Source organism: Oncorhynchus masou, chromosome 22 (genome assembly GCF_036934945.1).
Source record: "Oncorhynchus masou masou isolate Uvic2021 chromosome 22, UVic_Omas_1.1, whole genome shotgun sequence".
In the NCBI taxonomy this organism is placed as follows: domain Eukaryota; kingdom Metazoa; phylum Chordata; class Actinopteri; order Salmoniformes; family Salmonidae; genus Oncorhynchus; species Oncorhynchus masou.
The window spans coordinates 28,990,758-29,009,345 of NC_088233.1; the positions used below are offsets into that span (position 1 = coordinate 28,990,758).

An 18,588-nucleotide genomic window follows, 5' to 3' on the forward strand; every position below is an offset into this window, starting at 1 on the left:
TAAACAAATACTGTACATTATCTCACACATTTCTTTCTTGAGTAGTAAACACAGCGAGGAATATATATATATATTTAAACAATAACGTTTGTGGTGGGAGAAAGAGCATTGTTTTTTTTACGTCCATCTTTCATATGGTCAAATTCTTTAAAATAAAAACCCAGACACTCAGCTCAACGCTCTCTCGCCACGCCGCCCCGGCACGTCCCTCTTGACGTTTCATTTCACCGGCGTGTCATTGGTCCGTTTCTGAAACGCTTGGCGCGCTTGTAGAAGATGCACGAACTCTGTCAAAACATATTTGCTAGCTCCAGCCAGCCATTGAACTAAAATCAAACCATACCTGTGAGTATTTGTATTTATTGTTTTAACTATTCAACGGTTAAGTGTCACGATCGTTTCGAACTACCATCATCGACAACTGACCAGACTAGGAAGTAGCTAGCTAATGCATGCTCCATGCAATGTAGCTATAGCATAATCATTATTTGCCAAGGCTGACAGTCCCATACATAACGTTACAATGTAAAATGTATGTTAGACTCCATTACCTTCAGTTTAGACACAACGTCCCGTTCTGCCTTCTGCACAAAGTCAGTGATCCAGTCAGGCCCAGCAGAGGAGGATATAATATGTTAGACAATGATCTAAAACCATTGATCTAAAACCCATAGGTAACAGGGTACTCCCAATGTAGTGTCACATCAGTTACCATGTATGGCATTGAGAAAGTCCGGTAACGTTAGTTTAACTGAGAATTCTCAACTCCTTGATATGATAATGCTCAGCTTACAACAGTTCTGCCTCGAAAAAGTACCTAGCTAGCTCTAAATGTGCATTTCACGTTCTAAAGAGTTTATATAGTACAGGTAATTACAACTGGGTTTGTCAGTGTTCTAACCCCCAGGCAGCAAGAGCATTATTAGCAGTGATGGAAGAGGCTGGTGCCCCCCACTTCCCCTTCCCCTACCAGCCATACCCCATCCAGGAGCAGTTCATGCAGGCCCTGTATGGGGCACTGGAGCACGGCAAAGTCGGCATCTTTGAGAGCCCTACTGGAACGGTGTGTGTGTGTGTTCATATCTATGTAATAACGTGCGTGTCTATCTGTCTCAGTCTGTGTATTAATATATTGTTGTTCCAGGGCAAGTCTCTGAGTCTGATCTGTGGAGCTCTGAGCTGGCTGAGGGACCATGAGGAAAAGAGGAGACAGGAGGCAGACAGACTGCTGCAGGGGGATGGAGGTACATCTCTCTCCATCTCCTCACCCCTCTCTACCACAACATCCTCCACCCGGCCATCCTCCTCTGCTGAGCCTGACTGGATCACCGACTTTGTGCAGAAGAAGGCAGAACGGGACTTTGTGTCTAAACTGAAGGTAGTGGTGTATATATGTGTGTGGAGGTGGGGGGGGGGGGTCTTTGAGGTAGTTTGGTGTGACTTATGTGTTTACAGAATGCTAGCATCACTTTTGTGTTTCTGTATCTTTGTGTGTGTGTGTCAGGATGAAGAGCTGCGGAGGAAGAAGAGGGAGGAACACCTGGAAATGATCAGAAACAACTCTCAGCTGAAATACGCTCTGAAGAGAAAGGTAGAGCATAACATTCTAATATTCAGTAGAGTATAGCTGTATACAGTAACAGCTTAAATGTTGTGCGTGTATGTGTATGTAGAGCTGTGAGGATGATGAGGCAGTGAAGCTGCTGCAGCTAAGTAAGGACCCCAAGGAGGAGGAGCTAAACAACCCTGAGGAGGAGCTTATTGTGGCTGAGTATGAAAGCGATGACGAATCAAAGACCAAGAACAAGTAAGGACAACCCAATTACTAGGCCACAATTGAGTGTAGCTTAATAAAATAGTATAGAGTGTTTCAATTTGACAACAAAATGACACCCTTTTCTCAACTCGACAGGTTCTGTGGTGGTGATGATGAAGATGACTTGGTGGAGGAGCACGTCACCAAGGTATATTTGGGATTCTTAGGTTATTTCTCTTATGTAGAATTTTGTCCTCGGTCAACACCACTTAGTGCGTGTGTTTCATCAGATCTACTACTGCAGCCGTACACACTCCCAGCTGGCTCAGTTTGTCCATGAGGTACAGAAGAGTCCCTTCAGCCAGGACATCAGCCTGGTCCCACTGGGGTCCCGACAGGTACACATACACACACACACCGGCCTTTACACATTCTTTCCATTCCTGTAGATCCTGTGTATTAATAAGCTGTGTCTGTGTAGAATATGTGTGTAAATGAGGAGGTGCGTCGGCTGGGAAGCGTCCAACGTATCAACGACCGCTGTATGGAAATGCAGAAGAACAAACACGGTAATGCTGACTCAACAAAATATTGTTATTCGGTATCTCAGTAAGGGAATTCATATTCAAAAACTGTCTTGGTGAATCAACTACAGTTAAGGAAAGTCATATACATTTATTTTAGGAGGAATCTACCCTTTTTAAAGAACTCTAGGCCTGTCGCATTGCTCTCTTTTCTCAAAGATGTCCTCTCTTTCTCTCCTGTATTCTCTCTCAGACCAGCTTCTGAAGGAAGTGGAGGGTGGTAAGAGGAAGAGGGGTGCGTCTAAGGCGGTGTGTCCGTACGTAGGGGCTCAGGGGCTGCAGACACTGAGGGATACAGTGTTGGGGGCGGTACGAGACATAGAACAGCTGCTCAGCCTGGCCAGAGAAACACGCTCCTGTCCCTACTACGCTACACGCCTCGCTATACCCCCCGCACAGGTACACACCATCACACACACCTTTTCCCTCAAATGATTATGGTATTACATTGTGAGACCCTGGTCTTTGATGTATGTGTGTGTATAGCTGGTGGTGCTGCCCTATCAGACTGTACTTCATGAGGGGACGAGGAGAGCATCGGGGGTGCAGCTCAAAGGACAGGTTAACGATGCTTAAAACACACACCTTTGAACATTAATATTTGAGCTTTCTAAAGTCCACCGTGTATTTCGCCCTTGTGCTATCTCTACCTATTCTACAATGTATTGAGCTGTTTTACCTGTTTGATTTGATTGGTTTAGGTGCTGATCATAGATGAGGCTCACAACCTCAGTGACGTTCTCTCCTGTATACACAGCTCAGAACTAACTGGCGCACAGGTACACACACACACACAGGAACTGTAGTTTGTCGATGTGTCTGTGGTAGAATAACATTTGTTGCTGTCTATATTGTTTAATGACGTTTTTTTACTGTGTCCAGCTATGCCGTGCACACTCCCAGCTTGCACAGTACTCTGAACGCTACAGGTAAACACACACACACACACACACACACACACACACACACACACGGTGTCTGATTGTGTGTGTGTGTGTAACAGGAGTCGACTGAAGGCCAAGAACCTGATGTACATTAAACAGATCCTTTTTGTGTTGGAGGGGCTGGTGCGTGTGCTGGGAGGTAAGTGTGTGTATGTGTGCCCTGTGAAAAAGAGCCAGAACAAGATCCTCATATACAGTGCATTCGGAAGGTATTCAGACCCCTTCACTTTTTCCATATTTTGTTACGTGACAGTCTTATTCTAAAATGTATTATGTAGATTCTTTCCCCCTCATCAATCTATACACAATACACCATAATGACAAAGCACCATAATGACAAAACAGGTTTTGCAAATTTATTTTTTTAAACAACTGAAGTATCACATTTACATACAGTGGGGCAAAGAAGTCTTTAGTCAGCCACCAATTGTGCAAGTTCTCCCACTTAAAAAGATGAGGCCTGTAATTTTCATCATAGGTACACTTCAACTATGACAGACAAAATGAGAAAAAAAATCCAGAAAATCACATTGTAGGATTATTAATGAATTTATTTGCAAATTATGGTGGAAAATAAGTATTGCAGATCCTCTCAAGCTCTGTCCGGTTGGATGGGGAGCGTCACTGCACAGCTATTTTCAGGTCTCTCCAGAGATGTTCGATCGGGTTCAAGTCAGAGACTTGTCCCAAAGCCACTCCGGCATTGTCTTGGTTGTGTGCTTAGGGTCGTTGTCCTGTTGGAAAGTGAACCTTTGCACCAGTCTGAAGTCCTGAGCGCTCTGGAGCAGGTTTTCATGAAGGATCTCTCTTTACTTTGCTCTGTTCATCTTTCCCTTGATCCTGACTAGTCTCCCACTCCATGCTGCTAAAAAACATCCCCATAGCATGATGCTGCCACCACCATGCTTCACCATAGAGATGGTGCCAGGTTTCCTCCAGACGTGATGCTTGGCATTCAGGCCAAAGACTTCAATCTCGGTTTCATCAGACCAGATAATCTTGTTTCCCATGGTCTGAGAGTCATTTCGGTGCCTTTTGGCAAACTCCAAGCGGGCTGTCATGTGCCTTTTACTGAGGAGTGGCTGCCGCCTGGCCACTCTACCATAAAGGCCTGATGAGTGGAGTGCTGCAGAGAATGGTTGTCCTTCTGGAAGGTACTCCAATCTCCACAGAGGAACTCTTGAGCTCTGTCAGAGTGAGCTTCGGCTTCTTAGTCACCTCCCTGACCATGGCCCTTCTCCCCCTCAGTTTGGCCGGGTGGCCAGCTCTAGGTTCAAAACTTCTTCCATTTAAGAATGATGGAGGCCACTGTGTTCTTTGGGACCTTCAATGCTGCAGAAATGTTTTGGTATTCCTTCTCCAGATCTGTGGCTCGACACATTCCTTTCTCTGAGCTATACGGACAATTCCTTTGACCTCATGGATTGGTTTTTGCTCTAAGATGCACTGTCAACTGTGTGACCTTTTATATTGACAGGTGTATGCCTTTTCAAATCATGTCCCATCAATTTAATCATGTCCCGTTAATTTACCATAGGTTGACTCAAATGAAGTTGTAGATACATCTCAAGGATGACCAATGGAAACAAGGATGTACCTGAGCTCAAGTTCAAGTCTCATAGCAAAGGGTATGAATACATACAGTCCAGTCAAAAGTTTGGACACACATACTCATTCAAGGGTTTTTCTTTATTTTGACTATTTTCTACATTGTAAAATCATAGTGAAGACATCAACACTATGAAATAACACATAGGGAATCATGTAGAAACCAAAAAAGTGTTAAACAAATCAAAACATAGCCACCCTTTGCCTTGATGACAGCTTTGCACACTATTGGCATTATCTCACCCAGCTTCACCTGGAATGCTTTTCCAACAGTCTTGAAGGAGTTCCTACATATGCTGAGCACTTGTTGGCTGCTTTTACTTCACTCAGCGGTCCAACTCATCCCAAACCATCTCAATTGGAGGCCAAGTCATCTGATGCAGCACTCCATCACATATATTCTTGATCAAATAGTCCTTACACAGCCTGGAGTTGTGTTGGGTCATTGTCCTGTTGAAAAACAAATGATAGCGCAAACCAGATGGGATGGCGTATGGCTGCAGAACGCTGTGCTAGCCATGCTGGTTAAGGGTGCCTTGCATTCTAAATAAATCAGACAGTGTCACCAGCATCATCATATCTCTTCCTCCATGCCTCACGGTTGGAACCACACATGCAGCGATCATCCGTTCACCGACTCTGCGTCTCACAAAGACATGGCAGTTGCAACCAAAAATCTCAAATTTGGACTCATCAGACCAAAGGACAGATTTCCACCGCTCACATCCATTGCTCATGTTTCTTAGCCCAAGTAAGTCTCTTCTTCTTATTGGTTCATTTTAGTAGTGTTTTTTTGGAAGCTGGTTGAGAGAATGCCAAGAGTGCAAAGAGTGGCTACTTTAAAGAATCCCAAATATAAAATATATTTTGATTTGTTTAACACTTTTTTGGTTACTACAGGATTCCAGATGTGTTTTTTCATAGCTTTGATGTCTTTACTGTTATTTTACAATGTAGAAAATAGTAAAAAATAAAACCATGGAATGAGTAGGTGTGTCGAAACGTTTGACTGGGACTGTATGTAAATAAGTTTTTTTTGTTTTTAATACATTTGCAAACATTTCTAAAAACCTGTTCGCTTTGTCATTATAGGGTATTGTGTGTAGATTGATGAGGATATTTCTTGTTTAATCCATTTTAGAATAAGGCTGTAACGTAACAAAATGTGGAAAGGGGGAAGGGGTCTGAACACTTTCCAAATGCACTGTATATGGTAATAGCTCTATCATTATTCTGAACGCCTTCTGTTAGGCTAAGTGGAGTTTAAAACATATATTAGATATAAAACCATGTTATATCTATATTGTCTTTAGGTAAGGTGGGGCAGAATCCACACAGCCAGACTACTCAGCCAGGTAAGAACACACGCACGCACGCGCACACGCACACACAAAACACACACCGTGTAGTGACTTTCCCCTCACTTTGTCTCCCAGCAACCGAACTGCTGACCATCAACAACTTCCTGTTCAAGGCTCAGATAGACAACATCAACCTCTTCAAGGTAACCACGACCACAACTAGATCACAACCACAACACACTGCGATTGGCACAGAAATTGGGGAAGGGATTGATGGATTCTATGGTTATTGGTGACAAATTGCTTTGCTTCCTTCTCTTCCTCTTTGTCTCTCTATGAAGGTACAACGATACTTTGAGAAGAGTATGATCAGCAGAAAGGTAAGTGTAGTGTGTGTGTGTGTGTGTGTGTGTGTGTGTGCGTGTGTGTGTGTGTGTGTGTGTGTGTTTTTCTAATGTTGTTTGTTCTCTTTCTAGCTGTGTGGCTTCATAGAAAAGTATGCAGGTACAGGTGTGACGTCACACACACAGACACAGTCTGCCAACAAAGAGAATCGTCGGACTGAAGGCCTGAACCGCTACCTACAGACACTGCAGAGCAGCCAACAGCCTGACACAGGTAAACACACACACACTAGGAATGTCACCTTGTAAAATGTTGACGGTATTGTGATGAACCAAGCTCACTGATGTACGAAAAACGGACTGCCACCATGTTTAAGGTGCAAGGACTGCCTAACAGAGACACACTCTCTCTGTCCCCCTCTCTCATGTAGAGTCACCTCCAGGCCAGCAGGGAGCAGCAGAGGACAGAGAGCTGGCAGCATCCCCTATGATGCAGGTAGAGGGCTTCTTCATGGCTCTCACCAACGCCAACACTGACGGACGTGTGGTGCTACACACACAAGGTACATACACACACCAACTTCTCTGTTGAGCAGAAACTAGTTTTGCCCAACATGCTAATGTTTCTCTATTACCTCTTTCTCTCCAGGTAGTGTAGCGGTGAGTAGTATGAAGTTCCTCCTGTTGAACCCAGCGGTCCACTTTTCTCAGGTGCTGAAGGACTGTAGAGCTGTCATCATCGCTGGAGGAACCATGCAGCCTGTAAGAACACACGCATGTACTCATTCTTATCTTCATCCCCTGTGATGACCTAGGCAAATGAAAGTCAAGACAACTACTCTGTGCGTCTGTGTCTAGGTGTCTGACTTTAAGCAGGAGCTGTTGTTCTCTGCTGGTGTTGGACCGGAGCGCATCATAGAGTTCTCCTGTGGTGAGTACCCTAAGCTACTGCACCCTGGGATAGATCTGGGAGGACTGGGGGTAGTTAGCTAGAATAAGAGAGCAGGTTAAAGTTCAGTGTTATAGTGATAATAAACCATAAAGTCATTTCTCATTGAACACAGATACTAATTGGTTCTAGCTGAGAAGCTCCTGGTTTGGACAAACTGACTGTGTGTATGTGTGTTTGGCAGGTCATGTGATTCCTCCAGAGAATATCCTGCCCATAGTGCTGTGCAGTGGCCCGTCTGGTCAGGAGCTGGAGTTCACCTTCCAGAACAGAGACACACCACACATGGTTACACACACACCTTTTAAAACGGCATTATGCCATTCTGAGAAGCCAATGTTAATGCTAATGGGCGGAGGGGAGTGTAATGTGTATGTGTCTGTGTGTGTGTAGATGGAGGAGACTGGCCGTGTGCTGTCTAACCTGTGTAACGTGGTGCCGGGAGGCGTGGTGTGTTTCTTCCCTTCCTACGATTACTCCAGAAGGATTCTGGAGAACTGGGAGGCCAGCGGAGTTCTGGCACGCCTCTCTAGCAAGAAGAAGGTACACATACCATCTTGCTATCAAGTATATATGTTTCTCCCTTGAAAGTCCATATATTCAGTGTGTGTTTCTCTCAGATCTTCCAGGAGCCAAAGAAAGCCAACCAGGTGGAAAAAGTGCTCAATGAGTTCTCACGCACAATCCAGGTGAGACACAAAACAAACTACTGTCACTTGAAATGACTACAAAACACCTCATCTCACCTTTGAGATTTAAACATCAGATAAAGATATTGCTTTTTGGAAAGCTTGTTGAATGACTCTCTCTCTCAGAGGTGTGCTGTGGATGGGGGTACACTCTCTGGAGCGTTGCTGTTCTCTGTGGTCGGGGGAAAGATGAGCGAGGGTATCAACTTCTCGGACGACCTCGGCAGGTGTGTGTTACAGATCTCTCATTGTGAAAGCATTGGTTGTTTGTTTCTTGGATAAAGACGATGTATGTTAGGGGTCGGTAACTAGATTCAGCCGCTGGCCGATTGTTGTCAGAGCAGATGGTCAGCGGAACATAATTATAGTAGTTGTGGTCAATTTGTAGTGTACAAATTAAGCCCAAAGAGACATTGTATTTTAAAATAACAATAATGTCATACCTTTATTACATTTACATGATCATATACAGTGCATTCGTAAAGTATTCAGACCCCTTGACTTTTTCCACGTTTTGCTATGTTACAGCATTATTCTAAAATTGATTTAAATAAATGTTTTCCCTCATCAATATACACACAATACCCCATAATGACAAATCTAAAAGTTTATTTTTGCAAATGTATTAAAAATGTAAAACATACCTTATTTACATAAGTATTCAGGACCTTTGCTATGAGACTCGAGGCACAGATCTGGGGAAGGGTACCAAAACATTCCTGAACGTTCCCAAGAACACAGTGGCCTCCATCATTCTTAAATGGAAGAAGTTTTGAACCACCAAGACTCTTTTTATAGAGCTGGCCGCCCGGCCAAACTGAGCAATCAGGGGAGAAGGGGCTTGGTCAGAGAGGTGATCAAGAACCTGTTGGTCACTCATACAGAGTTCCTCTGTGGAAATGGGAGAACCTTCCAGAAGGACAAACATGTCTGCAGCACTCCACCAATCAGGTCTTTATGGTAGAGTGGCCAGACAGAACACACTCCTCAGTAAAAGGCAAATGACAGCCCGCTTAGAGTTTGAGAAATAAGATTCTCTGGTCTGATAAAACCAAGATTGAACTCCTTTGCCTGATTGCCAAGCGTCATGTCTGGAGGAAACCTGGCACCATCCCTAAGATGAAGCGTGGTGGCTGCATCATGCTGTGGGGATGTTTTTCAGCGGCAGGGACTTGGAGACTAGTCAGGATCAAGGGAAAGATGAACAGAGTACAAAGTACAGTGAGATCCTTGATGAAAACCTGCTCCAGTGTGCTTAGGGCCTGGGGCGAAGGTTCACCTGCGTACAGGACAACAAGCCTAAGCACACAGCCAAGACAATGCAGGAGTGGCTTCAGGAAAAGTCTCTATCCTTGAGTTGCCCAGCCAGAGCCCAGACTTGAACCCGATCAAACATCCCCGGAGAGACCTGAAAATAGCTTGTCAGTGACGCTCCCCATCCAGCCTGACAGAGCTTGAGAGGATCTGCAGAGAAGAATGGGAGAAACTCCCCAAATTCAAGTGTGCCAAGCTTATAGGGTCATACCCAAGAAGACTCGAGGCTGTAAGGTGCTTCAACAAAGTACAGAGTAAAGGGTCTGAATACTTATGCAAATGTATTTAAATAGTTTTGATTTATTTTTATATTTGCAAACATTTCTAAACCTGTTTTTGCTTTGTTATTATGGGGTATTGTGAGTAGATTGAGAAAATAAACAATTTAATAAATGTAAGAATAAGGCTGTATCGTAACAAAATAAAAAGTCTAGGGGTCTGAACACTTTCTGAATGCACTGCATGTGCTTTTTTTTTATTCATGGGAATACTTGTTAACAGATTTCCTGAAGTAAACTCATTTTAGCTGTAAAATCACCATGTATCAGTCTTTATCGACCCCTGTTGTATGTTAATAAAATGTGCCTGTATGTGTAGGTGTATTGTGATGGTAGGGATGCCATATCCAAACATCAAGTCTCCAGAGTTAAAGGAGAAGATGGCTTACCTGGACAAGAACCTGGTGAGACGGAAAACACGCGCATACACATTTTCGGGTATTCATTTACCATTCTCACCCTTCTCATAGGGGCCAATATTAGAAGGTGGGGAAAAGTGTATAATAGGGGTTGAACAATAATCCTATAAATATACCCTAATCCTTACTAATCATGGAACTGTATGACAATGGTCCAGTCGTGGTGAACCGTGCACCAGGCTCCAGGTTTAACCTGCTATGTGTGTCTGACTTCCATTTATTTATTTATTTTTCACCTTTATTTAACCAGGTAGGCTAGTTTAGAACAAGTTCTCATTTACAACTGCGACCTGGCCAAGATAAAGCATAGCAGTGTGAACAGACAACAACACACGAGTTACACATGGAGTAAACAATAAACAAGTCAATAACACAGTAGAAAGAAACAAAGAGTCTATATACATTGTGTGCAAAAAGGCATGAGGAGGTAGGCGGATAATTACAATTTTGCAGATTAACACTGGTGTGATGAATGATCAGATGGTCATGTGCAGGTAGAGATACTGGTGTGCAAAAGAGCAGAAAAGTAAATAAATATCAACAGTATGGGGATGAGGTAGGTAAATTGGGTGGGCTATTTACCGATGGACTCTGTACAGCTGCAGCGATCGGTTAGCTCCTCAGATAACAGATGTTTGAAGTTGGTGAGGGAGATAAGTCTCCAACTTCAGTGATTTTTGCAATTCGTTCCAGTCACAGGCAGCAGAGAACTGCAAGGAAAGGCGGCCAAATGAGGTGTTGGCTTTAGGGATGATCAGTGAGATACACCTGCTGGAGCGCGTGCTACGGGTGGGTGTTGCCATCGTGACCAGTGAACTGAGATAAGGCGGAGCTTTACCTAGCATGGACTTGTAGATGACCTGGAGCCAGTGGGTCTGGCGACAAATATGTAGTGAGGGCCAGCCGACTAGAGCATACAGGTCGCAGTGGTGGGTGGTATAAGTTACTTTAGTAACAAAACGGATGGCACTGTGATAAACTGCATCTAGTTTGCTGAGTAGAGTATTGGAAGCTATTTTGTAGATGACATCGCCGAAGTCGAGGATCGGTAGGATAGTCAGTTTTACTGGCGGCGTGAGTGAAGGAGGCTTTGTTGCGGAATAGAAAGCCGACTCTAGATTTGATTTTAGATAAAGAGATGTTTGATATGAGTCTGGAAGGAGAGTGTACAGTCTAGCCAGACACCTAGGGACTTATAGATGTTCACATATTCTAGGTCGGAACCATTCAGGGTGGTGATGCTAGTCGGGCGTGCGTGTGCAGGCAGCGAACGGCGTATCACTGCTGGAACAATTGGAGAATTAAGTCGAGGTCAGAATACGGTGTTTCTGTAGACACTTTCATTTATTCAAGCTCCACCTCAAATCGTGGGTGAATAGCATGCTATTCTCAAGCTTAAGTTCAAGGTCAGAATACGCATAGAGAGAAAAGCAGTGGAAAAAGGGAATTACGTTTCATTTATGCGCGCTTAACTCTGGTCAGAACCTGGGCCATAGAGATGAATGGAAAACTCAAGTCTATGACTTAGGCACACTCACACTCTGTTCTGTTTCAGCCTCACTCTGGTGGGAGGAGTCCAGGCCAGGCTCTGATAGAGAACCTCTGTATGAAGGCTGTCAATCAATCCATAGGTACTCTCTATATTTCTACACCTTCTCAGTTAACTATAGATTGACTATCTGTATTACAAGCTACGTTGTATACCCCTGGCCTAATCAAACAATCTTCTGGGGATGACCTCATTTCCCCTCCCCACAGGAAGAGCCATCCGTCACCGTGAAGACTATGCATGTATCGTTCTGTGTGACCGACGGTACTCCCGACCTGCAACGCTGGCCAAACTCCCCGACTGGATCAGAGCACACACGCACACACACACCAGCTTCGGCCCTGCCTTCGCCAGCCTGAGACGGGTAATACACACACACTATGTCAGTAGAGCACAAGCCCTCTGACCCAACTTCTTCTTTCCTCTTTCTCAGTTCTTTATGGAGAAGAAGAAACAGCAGCAGCTATGAGAGGAAGGGGTAGCAGGTGTTCTGGTGTGTAACGCTGGTCAGAAGAGAGCTACCTCACCTCTCGGATATCCTCGCTCTGGAGACAAGATTTCTGATTGGATTCTCCTCAAGGGATGTTAAAGCACACACTCGTCAAAGCATGATGGTTGAGGCTCTTTGTATGTTTTACACCCATACCTCTCCAACAGTCAACTCTCCACTGCCAGTATTTTATGCAAAATAATTTTTATTGAATGATGTTCATAACATTCTGATAGAAATGTTGTGCTGCTTTAGTGTGGTGTTATGTAATTATATTTACGTGTTACTTGATTATACTTTAATTCTGAGATGAGGTCTGATTTATCTCCTGTAGTTGTTTGTCCAGTATTCTCTCAATAAGGATCAGTACATTTGTGTATCATCTGGAACAGGGATGGGCAACTTTGATGGGTTCTGGGGGCCACACAAAAAACGGAACTCACGGACAGCCGCAGTGCCTACACCCCCCTATAGGGTGGAGGCAAATGTTTGCCGTTTTTAATATGATAACTGATGATAAATGGGCTCCACCCGGGTCTGTAATTCAACAATGCTTACTACAAGTTTAGATAGATTGGTAAGTTAGCTGGCCACTAGACTAAATCATTTTAGCTGACATGGGCTAATTGAGTGACTGCTGAGATGCACAACCAAATGTCAAAACTACACCTTAGAATAATATAATACATAACTCAACAGTAAGTTGAGAACCTGACTGAGTCAAAAAATATATACATACAGTTGCCCATCCCTGATCTTGAAGGAACCCTACAGACAGTACAGCATCACATTTGTTTTTTAGGGATCCCGGTCTAAGGCACTGCATCTCGGTGCAAGAGGTGTCACTAAAGTCCCTGGTTCAAATCCAGGCTGTATCACATCCAACCGTGATTGGGAGTCCCATAGGGCGGCGCATAATTGGCCCTGGGTAGGCCGTCATTGTAAATAAGAATTTGTTCTTAACTGACTTGCCTAGTTAAATAAAGGTTAAAAAAACTATATCAAGCATTAGTTTCCTTCCTCAGTATTATTTTTCTTTGATTGGCTTAGAGCTAGATGTGCTCAGAGTTCCATTAGTTCTGAATGGCTAGTCTCAGGCCTCCCAGTCGTCCTCATCTTCAGTGGTTGGCTGATGGGGGGCAGGAAGAGGCGGGATTACATCGGACATCCTAGCGAATGCGCTGCCAGATCCAGCTGGGCCCTCCCCTGAGTCCCCGCCTACAGGACCCTTACCAGAGATACCTGGGAAACACACAAATTCTACTATCACCAAGACCTAGAAATACTACTACACTACTATCAGAGGGACAATAACCCAAGGAGAGATGAGAGAAGAATGGGGGAGGAGCGTTCTCACCTTTCCTTCGCATGGCCAACTTATTGAAGAGATCTGACATGAAGTCTCCTCCACTGGCTGCTGCTACCACTGAGAGAGGGAACACAATGCAGTGAAGCAGAAATTATATTACATTTCTATGGCGTTTTTAGTACAGTGGAGAGAGACCAGAACAGTTACATCTACTGTAGCTACACACAACATAAATAGTTCAGCTAGTGAACAACTAGTAGTCTTTATTTCCTGTTCAGATTAACCCCGCTGTTAAATGTTTGAGTGGTCCAGCAATAACTGAACCAGCACTAATGACTGTGGACTCACTCAAAGGTCTAACACACAAGCTTGCTCACTCACACACACACAGCAAAGTCTTACAGATAAAAACAGAGTGTAGTTAAATCAGTGCTTTAATGAAGGTAATGTTTATATATCTAAAGGTCATGCAGCCCTGAGCTGTTCTCTATGACTAGTTAGGTAACTGTTTTTTGGAGACTACACACACACACTATATCCCAAATATGCTCTGTAAGTTAAATCAGCAGTTAAAACAATAAAGCGTTCTCCCCACCACTGTTTCAGCAAAACGTGCAGGGATGGGGCTGGAGAAATGTAACCACTCAAATTCAATCCATGATATCAAATTATAGCTTTAACTGTTTTAGATTATACAGTGTTTGTTTATATTTATTTGATTTACAAACATTGGAGTAAAACAACCTTATATTTTGGGTTCTGATGGGATACAACAGTTGAACTACGCTCATGAGGCATTGATAAGTTGTACTCTTTAAGAATCAATGGGTACATATAATTCATTTATAAGTTCAAAAATGGATGTAGCAACTGCTGATTTCCCCCTTAAAGAACTGGAGGCCTGTAGCGATCATTGCTCTGTTGGGACTATAAAATGTTCTCAAAGAGTCACCAGGTTCAAGAGCAATCTCTCGTTTGTCATTCAAGAGGAGAAATCAAGACACTCATCCACCTCTCCCTCCCCTCTTTTCCTTTACCTTGTTCTTGCTCCTTCTGTTTTTTTTTCTCCATCTTGCGTTCTTTGACGTTGCGTAGTTTGGCCTTTCCAATGCCTCCAGCGTTGCGTATGGACTCTAGTAGACTGGCCCGGCTGTTTGATTCAACCACCTCGCTGGGAGCGCCCACTACAGGAGCTGGAGGTAAATACACTTTTCAAGAGAAGGAGAGTGTGTTTGTGTATAGTGTGTGTGTATACTGTGTGTGTGTTACCTGTGCTGGCGCCTGCAGGGCTATTTGCAGGCTCTGGTGGGGGAGGAGGAGGAGGGGGGAGACCAGGGGGAGGGGTGGGGATATGTGTGGGCTCTGGTGGTGGGGGTGGGGGAGGTGGGGGAGGAGGCAGGACTGCAACTTGGAATTGAGAACCTGTAACAAACAAACAAATCAACATAACCAATAGAAACATTTGCCTCATTTGATATGACCGATTTCCATGGAAACTTCTGTATAATCCACACAACAGAGACAGTCTGTGTACCGGGCATGTCCTCCCCAGAGAAGGAGGGTAGTTCAGGGAAGGTGTGTGTGGGTCCAGAGGGTGCGATGCCAGGCCCCAGGTCTTGGCTGTAAGACAGGTCGTCAGCAATGCCTGGCAGGTCTGGTAGGTAGGAGGGGACGTCTATCTCTGGGACCTGACCCAGGTCTGGAACATAGAAGTAGCTCTCTGCTGTCTACAGGGACAGATGGAGAGGGAATGAGAGCAGGAGGAAGAAATAAAGTGTAATAATTTACAGTCACACTTTAACTTGTTAGTATGGCCCATTGAAAAAATATTATAGTCCAAAGACAGCAATGCCACAGGACTTTATTTCGAGAATAGTGTGGGAGTGTTTATACAGTATGTATGGTGTGAGTGTGTGTACCTGTCTCTCCAGCTGTTCTCTCTTGGTTATGGATAGGGGAGCGTCAAATGGTTTCTCTTCCTTCTCTGTCTCCAGAGTGGTGTGTGTTTTAGTCACCGCCCCAGCCAGGGGGTCCAGGAAAACATACTTCTTATACCTAAACACATATACGACCAGTTAGAGTGTGTGTGTGTGTGTGTGTGTGTGTGTGTGTGTGTGTGTGTGTGTGTGTGTGTGTGTGTGTGTGTACTAACAGGTTCTCTGTAGTATTGAACAGCAGCAGGGAGCTGACAGAGGATATGTTTCGAGGCAGACCGCCCAGCCCCTCTTCGGTCTCATCCTCCGAACGCTTCTTACTGCTCACACACACCGGGTAATAACACAACTTCTCCTAGAGGTGGACAGAGAGAGAGAGGGGTGTAGAACAAGAGAGGACAGATATTAGATGGGATGAGTCTAGTAAGAACCTCCTTCAGTAAACACAAATGGCCACCAGACGTAATCATGAATTGGCTTTGCTTTCCATCTCTGTTTTTGTACGAAATGAGAGCTAGTAGCTTTCCAAGAGACAGCCTTGCAGGTAAGATAAAGAGAGAGAGACAAATTCAAAACCTTCAACAGAATGAATAACTCCCACTCCTTCTCTTTTTGTCATCTGCCTCTGTCTCTCTCTCTCTCATTCACTCACTCTCTCATCTCCCTCTCTCTGCAGTGCTTGAGGTTTCATAAATAATACATCTCTGAGCCAGGAAAGTGCACAAATCGTTCTCTCCCTCTCAGACACAGCAAAAAAATACTCCTGTTTCTGTAAGTTTTTGGTTCTGGCAGCGAGGGAGAACTCAGTGGTGTTCACTATCAATAATGCACAATTTCACTGCTGAGCTAAGGTGCACACACACAAAGAACTGCAATGCCGCTGGGTTTTTCACGCTCAACAGTTTCCTGTGTGTATCAAGAATGGTCCACCACCCAAAGGACATCCAGCCAACTTGGCACAACTGTGGGAAGCATTGGAGTCAACATGGGCCAGCATCACAGTGGAATGCTTTGGACACCTTGTAGAGTCCATGTCCCGACGAAGGGCAAAAGGGGTGGGGGGTGCTACTCAATGTTAAAATGACTTGGAGCTAATTTGCTAGTGTTTTTCAGTCCCCCCCCCCAAAATATGTTTTGACCCGCAGGCTGCAAGTTGGGGAACCCTGGTGTAGGGAGTAGTTTTCTGTGGGGAGTTTCAGTCAGGGCTTTTCATGTCATGTCCCCAGGTCAAAACAGGTCACATGCGCCGAATACAACAGGTGTAAACCTGACTGTGAAATGCTTACTTACAAGCCCTTAACCAACAATGCAGTTCAACAAATAGAGTTAATAAAATATTGACTAAATTTAATTTAATTTTAAAAATCTAATAATTCAAAAAGTAACACAAGAAATGTACATAACAGGCACGTCTGTAAATGCAGCAGTAAAAGCCCTTTGGACTAAGCAGACTGTATATCGTGGATGAAAGCCAAAAAGGTATGGTCATATTACATATCTAAACAGCTAGGACTATACTGCTAAAACACTGCATTTGCTTTATGCATATACAAACTAGTTTAGCAGTGTGGAGGAGCCAGTGCTTTCTGTTTCCAAAGTCCTACAATCTGCAAGACCTCTGAAAAATGCAGGTCCTTTGTACTGAAATGTTTTACAGTAGATCCGAATAAAGTTTTGTACATTTGTGTGTTACCTGCAGGGCCTTGTCGTCAAGGGGTCGTAGTTTGGCCTGTACGCGGTATCGGGGGCGTGTCTGGGAGGCAGGGTCTGTGGCTCCACTGAAGATGGAGGAGTAATCCTGGAGACGCTCTGGAGCTGGATACTTAGCACTGGAGAACACCTACACACACACAAATCTAAATCTCATAGTACTCTCAAGTATTGTACTCTCAGAGACCTGCATGTATTGGGAACAGTGATTAGAAGGGGAACATGTGTCACAACTCTGTGTGAAATGTGTGTTACCTTGGTGGCCTTCTTGCTACCTTTGATCTTGTTGACACGGGCCTGGGCTAGCCTGATTCGATCTGTCACACTCTGCAGCTGACAGCGGTTCCGCTCTACACTCTCAGACACTCTACACACACCAGGGGAAAGTCACAGTATGTGAGTGTGTGTGTTCTGCTGATAAAGTAGTTAAATGTGTGTCATGTATAAACCAAGAGCATCTTAGCTAACAGGCATCATATGTAGAACATGCTATTTTAGGATGACTTACACTCCTCTATCTGTGTCTGTGTATGTACCTGGTAAAGATGTCAGTAGAGATAGTCTCTAGGTAGAGCAGGGTGTCTGCTATCTGGTGAACAGCCTCCTCCCTCCTCAGGTCTGACTGTATCAGAGGCACAGAGTACACCTGACCCTCCAGACACTGCTTCACACTCATCCTACACACAGAGAGAGAGAGGGAGAAAGACAGTGAGTGAAAGAAAGAAAGGGGGTGCCGAGGGACAAAGGGATCTTGCAAACAGAACTCTGAAAGCAGAATGCTGTAAGTAGCTAACTAGCCTTTCTGACTTTTCACCTACAGGTACTTGTGACCTCTCTTTCATCCGTCTCTCTCATTCTTTCTCCTAGACTCATCTGACTGTCATGTGATGGGGTTTACCATTTAACCTTAGCTGACGTGACAGCTCTGGTCCTTCCTGGACCTGTCACCTCATACACAGATAAATAACCTGGGAAGTGACAGCCTTAGCAACTCATACTTATAATGATGTCCCATATAACAAAGTTAGCATTGTGTACTGTCCAGTTAGCTAGCTAGCTATAAAGCTAGTGTATCTTCCGTGCAGCGAGATCATGTAAACATTTTACATCCAGCTCTCGGCGGCCCCAGCCACTGATGTGCTGGAGTCATCATCTCCCAGGCAACAGCCCTCTCTCTCCGGGTTATGGACCCAGACAGCTCGGGAGATTGGCACACTCTCAACTGGAGTCAAATAACGTTACTCATTGAGCTATCTTACTATCGACAATATAATTAAGTAAATATATGTTTCATTGGTCTTACCTGACCATTGACAGCGTGTAGTGTGTACACGGCCGCAGATATCTATCTAATAGTTGGTTGTTTATTACTTTCCGCTAAAACACGACTCTGTCTGTCAGACTGTCTAC

The 18,588-nt window shown here is 44.3% G+C and overlaps 2 protein-coding genes across 7 annotated transcripts; one reads left to right on the forward strand and one right to left on the reverse strand.

Moving 5' to 3' along the window:
• Positions 1-12: 12 nt before the first annotated feature.
• On the forward strand, positions 13-12,516 carry ddx11 (DEAD/H (Asp-Glu-Ala-Asp/His) box helicase 11). 5 transcript variants are annotated; one of them, XM_064929824.1, is made up of 28 exons: positions 13-345; positions 893-1,063; positions 1,145-1,381; positions 1,505-1,591; positions 1,674-1,807; positions 1,913-1,964; positions 2,047-2,154; positions 2,238-2,325; positions 2,534-2,739; positions 2,827-2,901; positions 3,042-3,119; positions 3,223-3,269; positions 3,344-3,423; positions 6,206-6,247; positions 6,329-6,396; positions 6,535-6,573; positions 6,670-6,811; positions 6,969-7,100; positions 7,187-7,299; positions 7,396-7,468; positions 7,671-7,774; positions 7,880-8,029; positions 8,107-8,175; positions 8,302-8,402; positions 10,087-10,171; positions 11,742-11,817; positions 11,945-12,099; positions 12,169-12,516. In XM_064929824.1, exons 2-28 carry the CDS (start codon positions 932-934, stop codon positions 12,202-12,204), a joined length of 2,709 nt encoding a protein of 902 aa, XP_064785896.1. In that variant the 5' UTR covers positions 13-345; positions 893-931; the 3' UTR covers positions 12,205-12,516. The 5 variants fall into 5 exon arrangements, with proteins under 5 accessions (XP_064785896.1, XP_064785897.1, XP_064785893.1 ...); XM_064929825.1 differs by having other exon boundaries at positions 1,145-1,378; XM_064929821.1 differs by having other exon boundaries at positions 11,945-12,516.
• A 120-nt stretch (positions 12,517-12,636) lies between these two features.
• wash1 (WAS protein family homolog 1) lies at positions 12,637-18,588 on the reverse strand. 2 transcript variants are annotated; one of them, XM_064929828.1, is made up of 11 exons: positions 18,482-18,588; positions 17,715-17,855; positions 17,434-17,545; positions 17,162-17,308; positions 15,687-15,823; positions 15,454-15,589; positions 15,069-15,261; positions 14,804-14,956; positions 14,572-14,718; positions 13,583-13,651; positions 12,637-13,467 (listed from the first exon to the last, which is right to left on the reverse strand). In XM_064929828.1, the coding sequence occupies exons 1-11, from the start codon at positions 18,487-18,489 to the stop codon at positions 13,319-13,321; spliced, it is 1,392 nt and encodes a 463-aa protein (XP_064785900.1). In that variant the 5' UTR covers positions 18,490-18,588; the 3' UTR covers positions 12,637-13,318. The 2 variants fall into 2 exon arrangements, with proteins under 2 accessions (XP_064785900.1, XP_064785899.1); XM_064929827.1 differs by having other exon boundaries at positions 14,572-14,727.

Excerpts from the sequence above, each read along its gene's own strand:
- ddx11 (XM_064929821.1), top strand. The coding sequence starts at position 932 with ATGGAAGAGGCTGGTGCCCCCCACTTCCCCTTCCCCTACCAGCCATAC. Across the intron at positions 1,965-2,046 it reads TGGAGGAGCACGTCACCAAG|ATCTACTACTGCAGCCGTAC; the intron begins GTATATTTGGGA and ends GTGTTTCATCAG. Across the intron at positions 7,775-7,879 it reads ACAGAGACACACCACACATG|ATGGAGGAGACTGGCCGTGT; the intron begins GTTACACACACA and ends GTGTGTGTGTAG.
- wash1 (XM_064929827.1), bottom strand. Across the intron at positions 15,590-15,686 it reads TTCAATACTACAGAGAACCT|GTATAAGAAGTATGTTTTCC; the intron begins GTTAGTACACAC and ends ATATGTGTTTAG. Across the intron at positions 13,652-14,571 it reads ACAGAAGGAGCAAGAACAAG|TGGTAGCAGCAGCCAGTGGA; the intron begins GTAAAGGAAAAG and ends TCCCTCTCTCAG.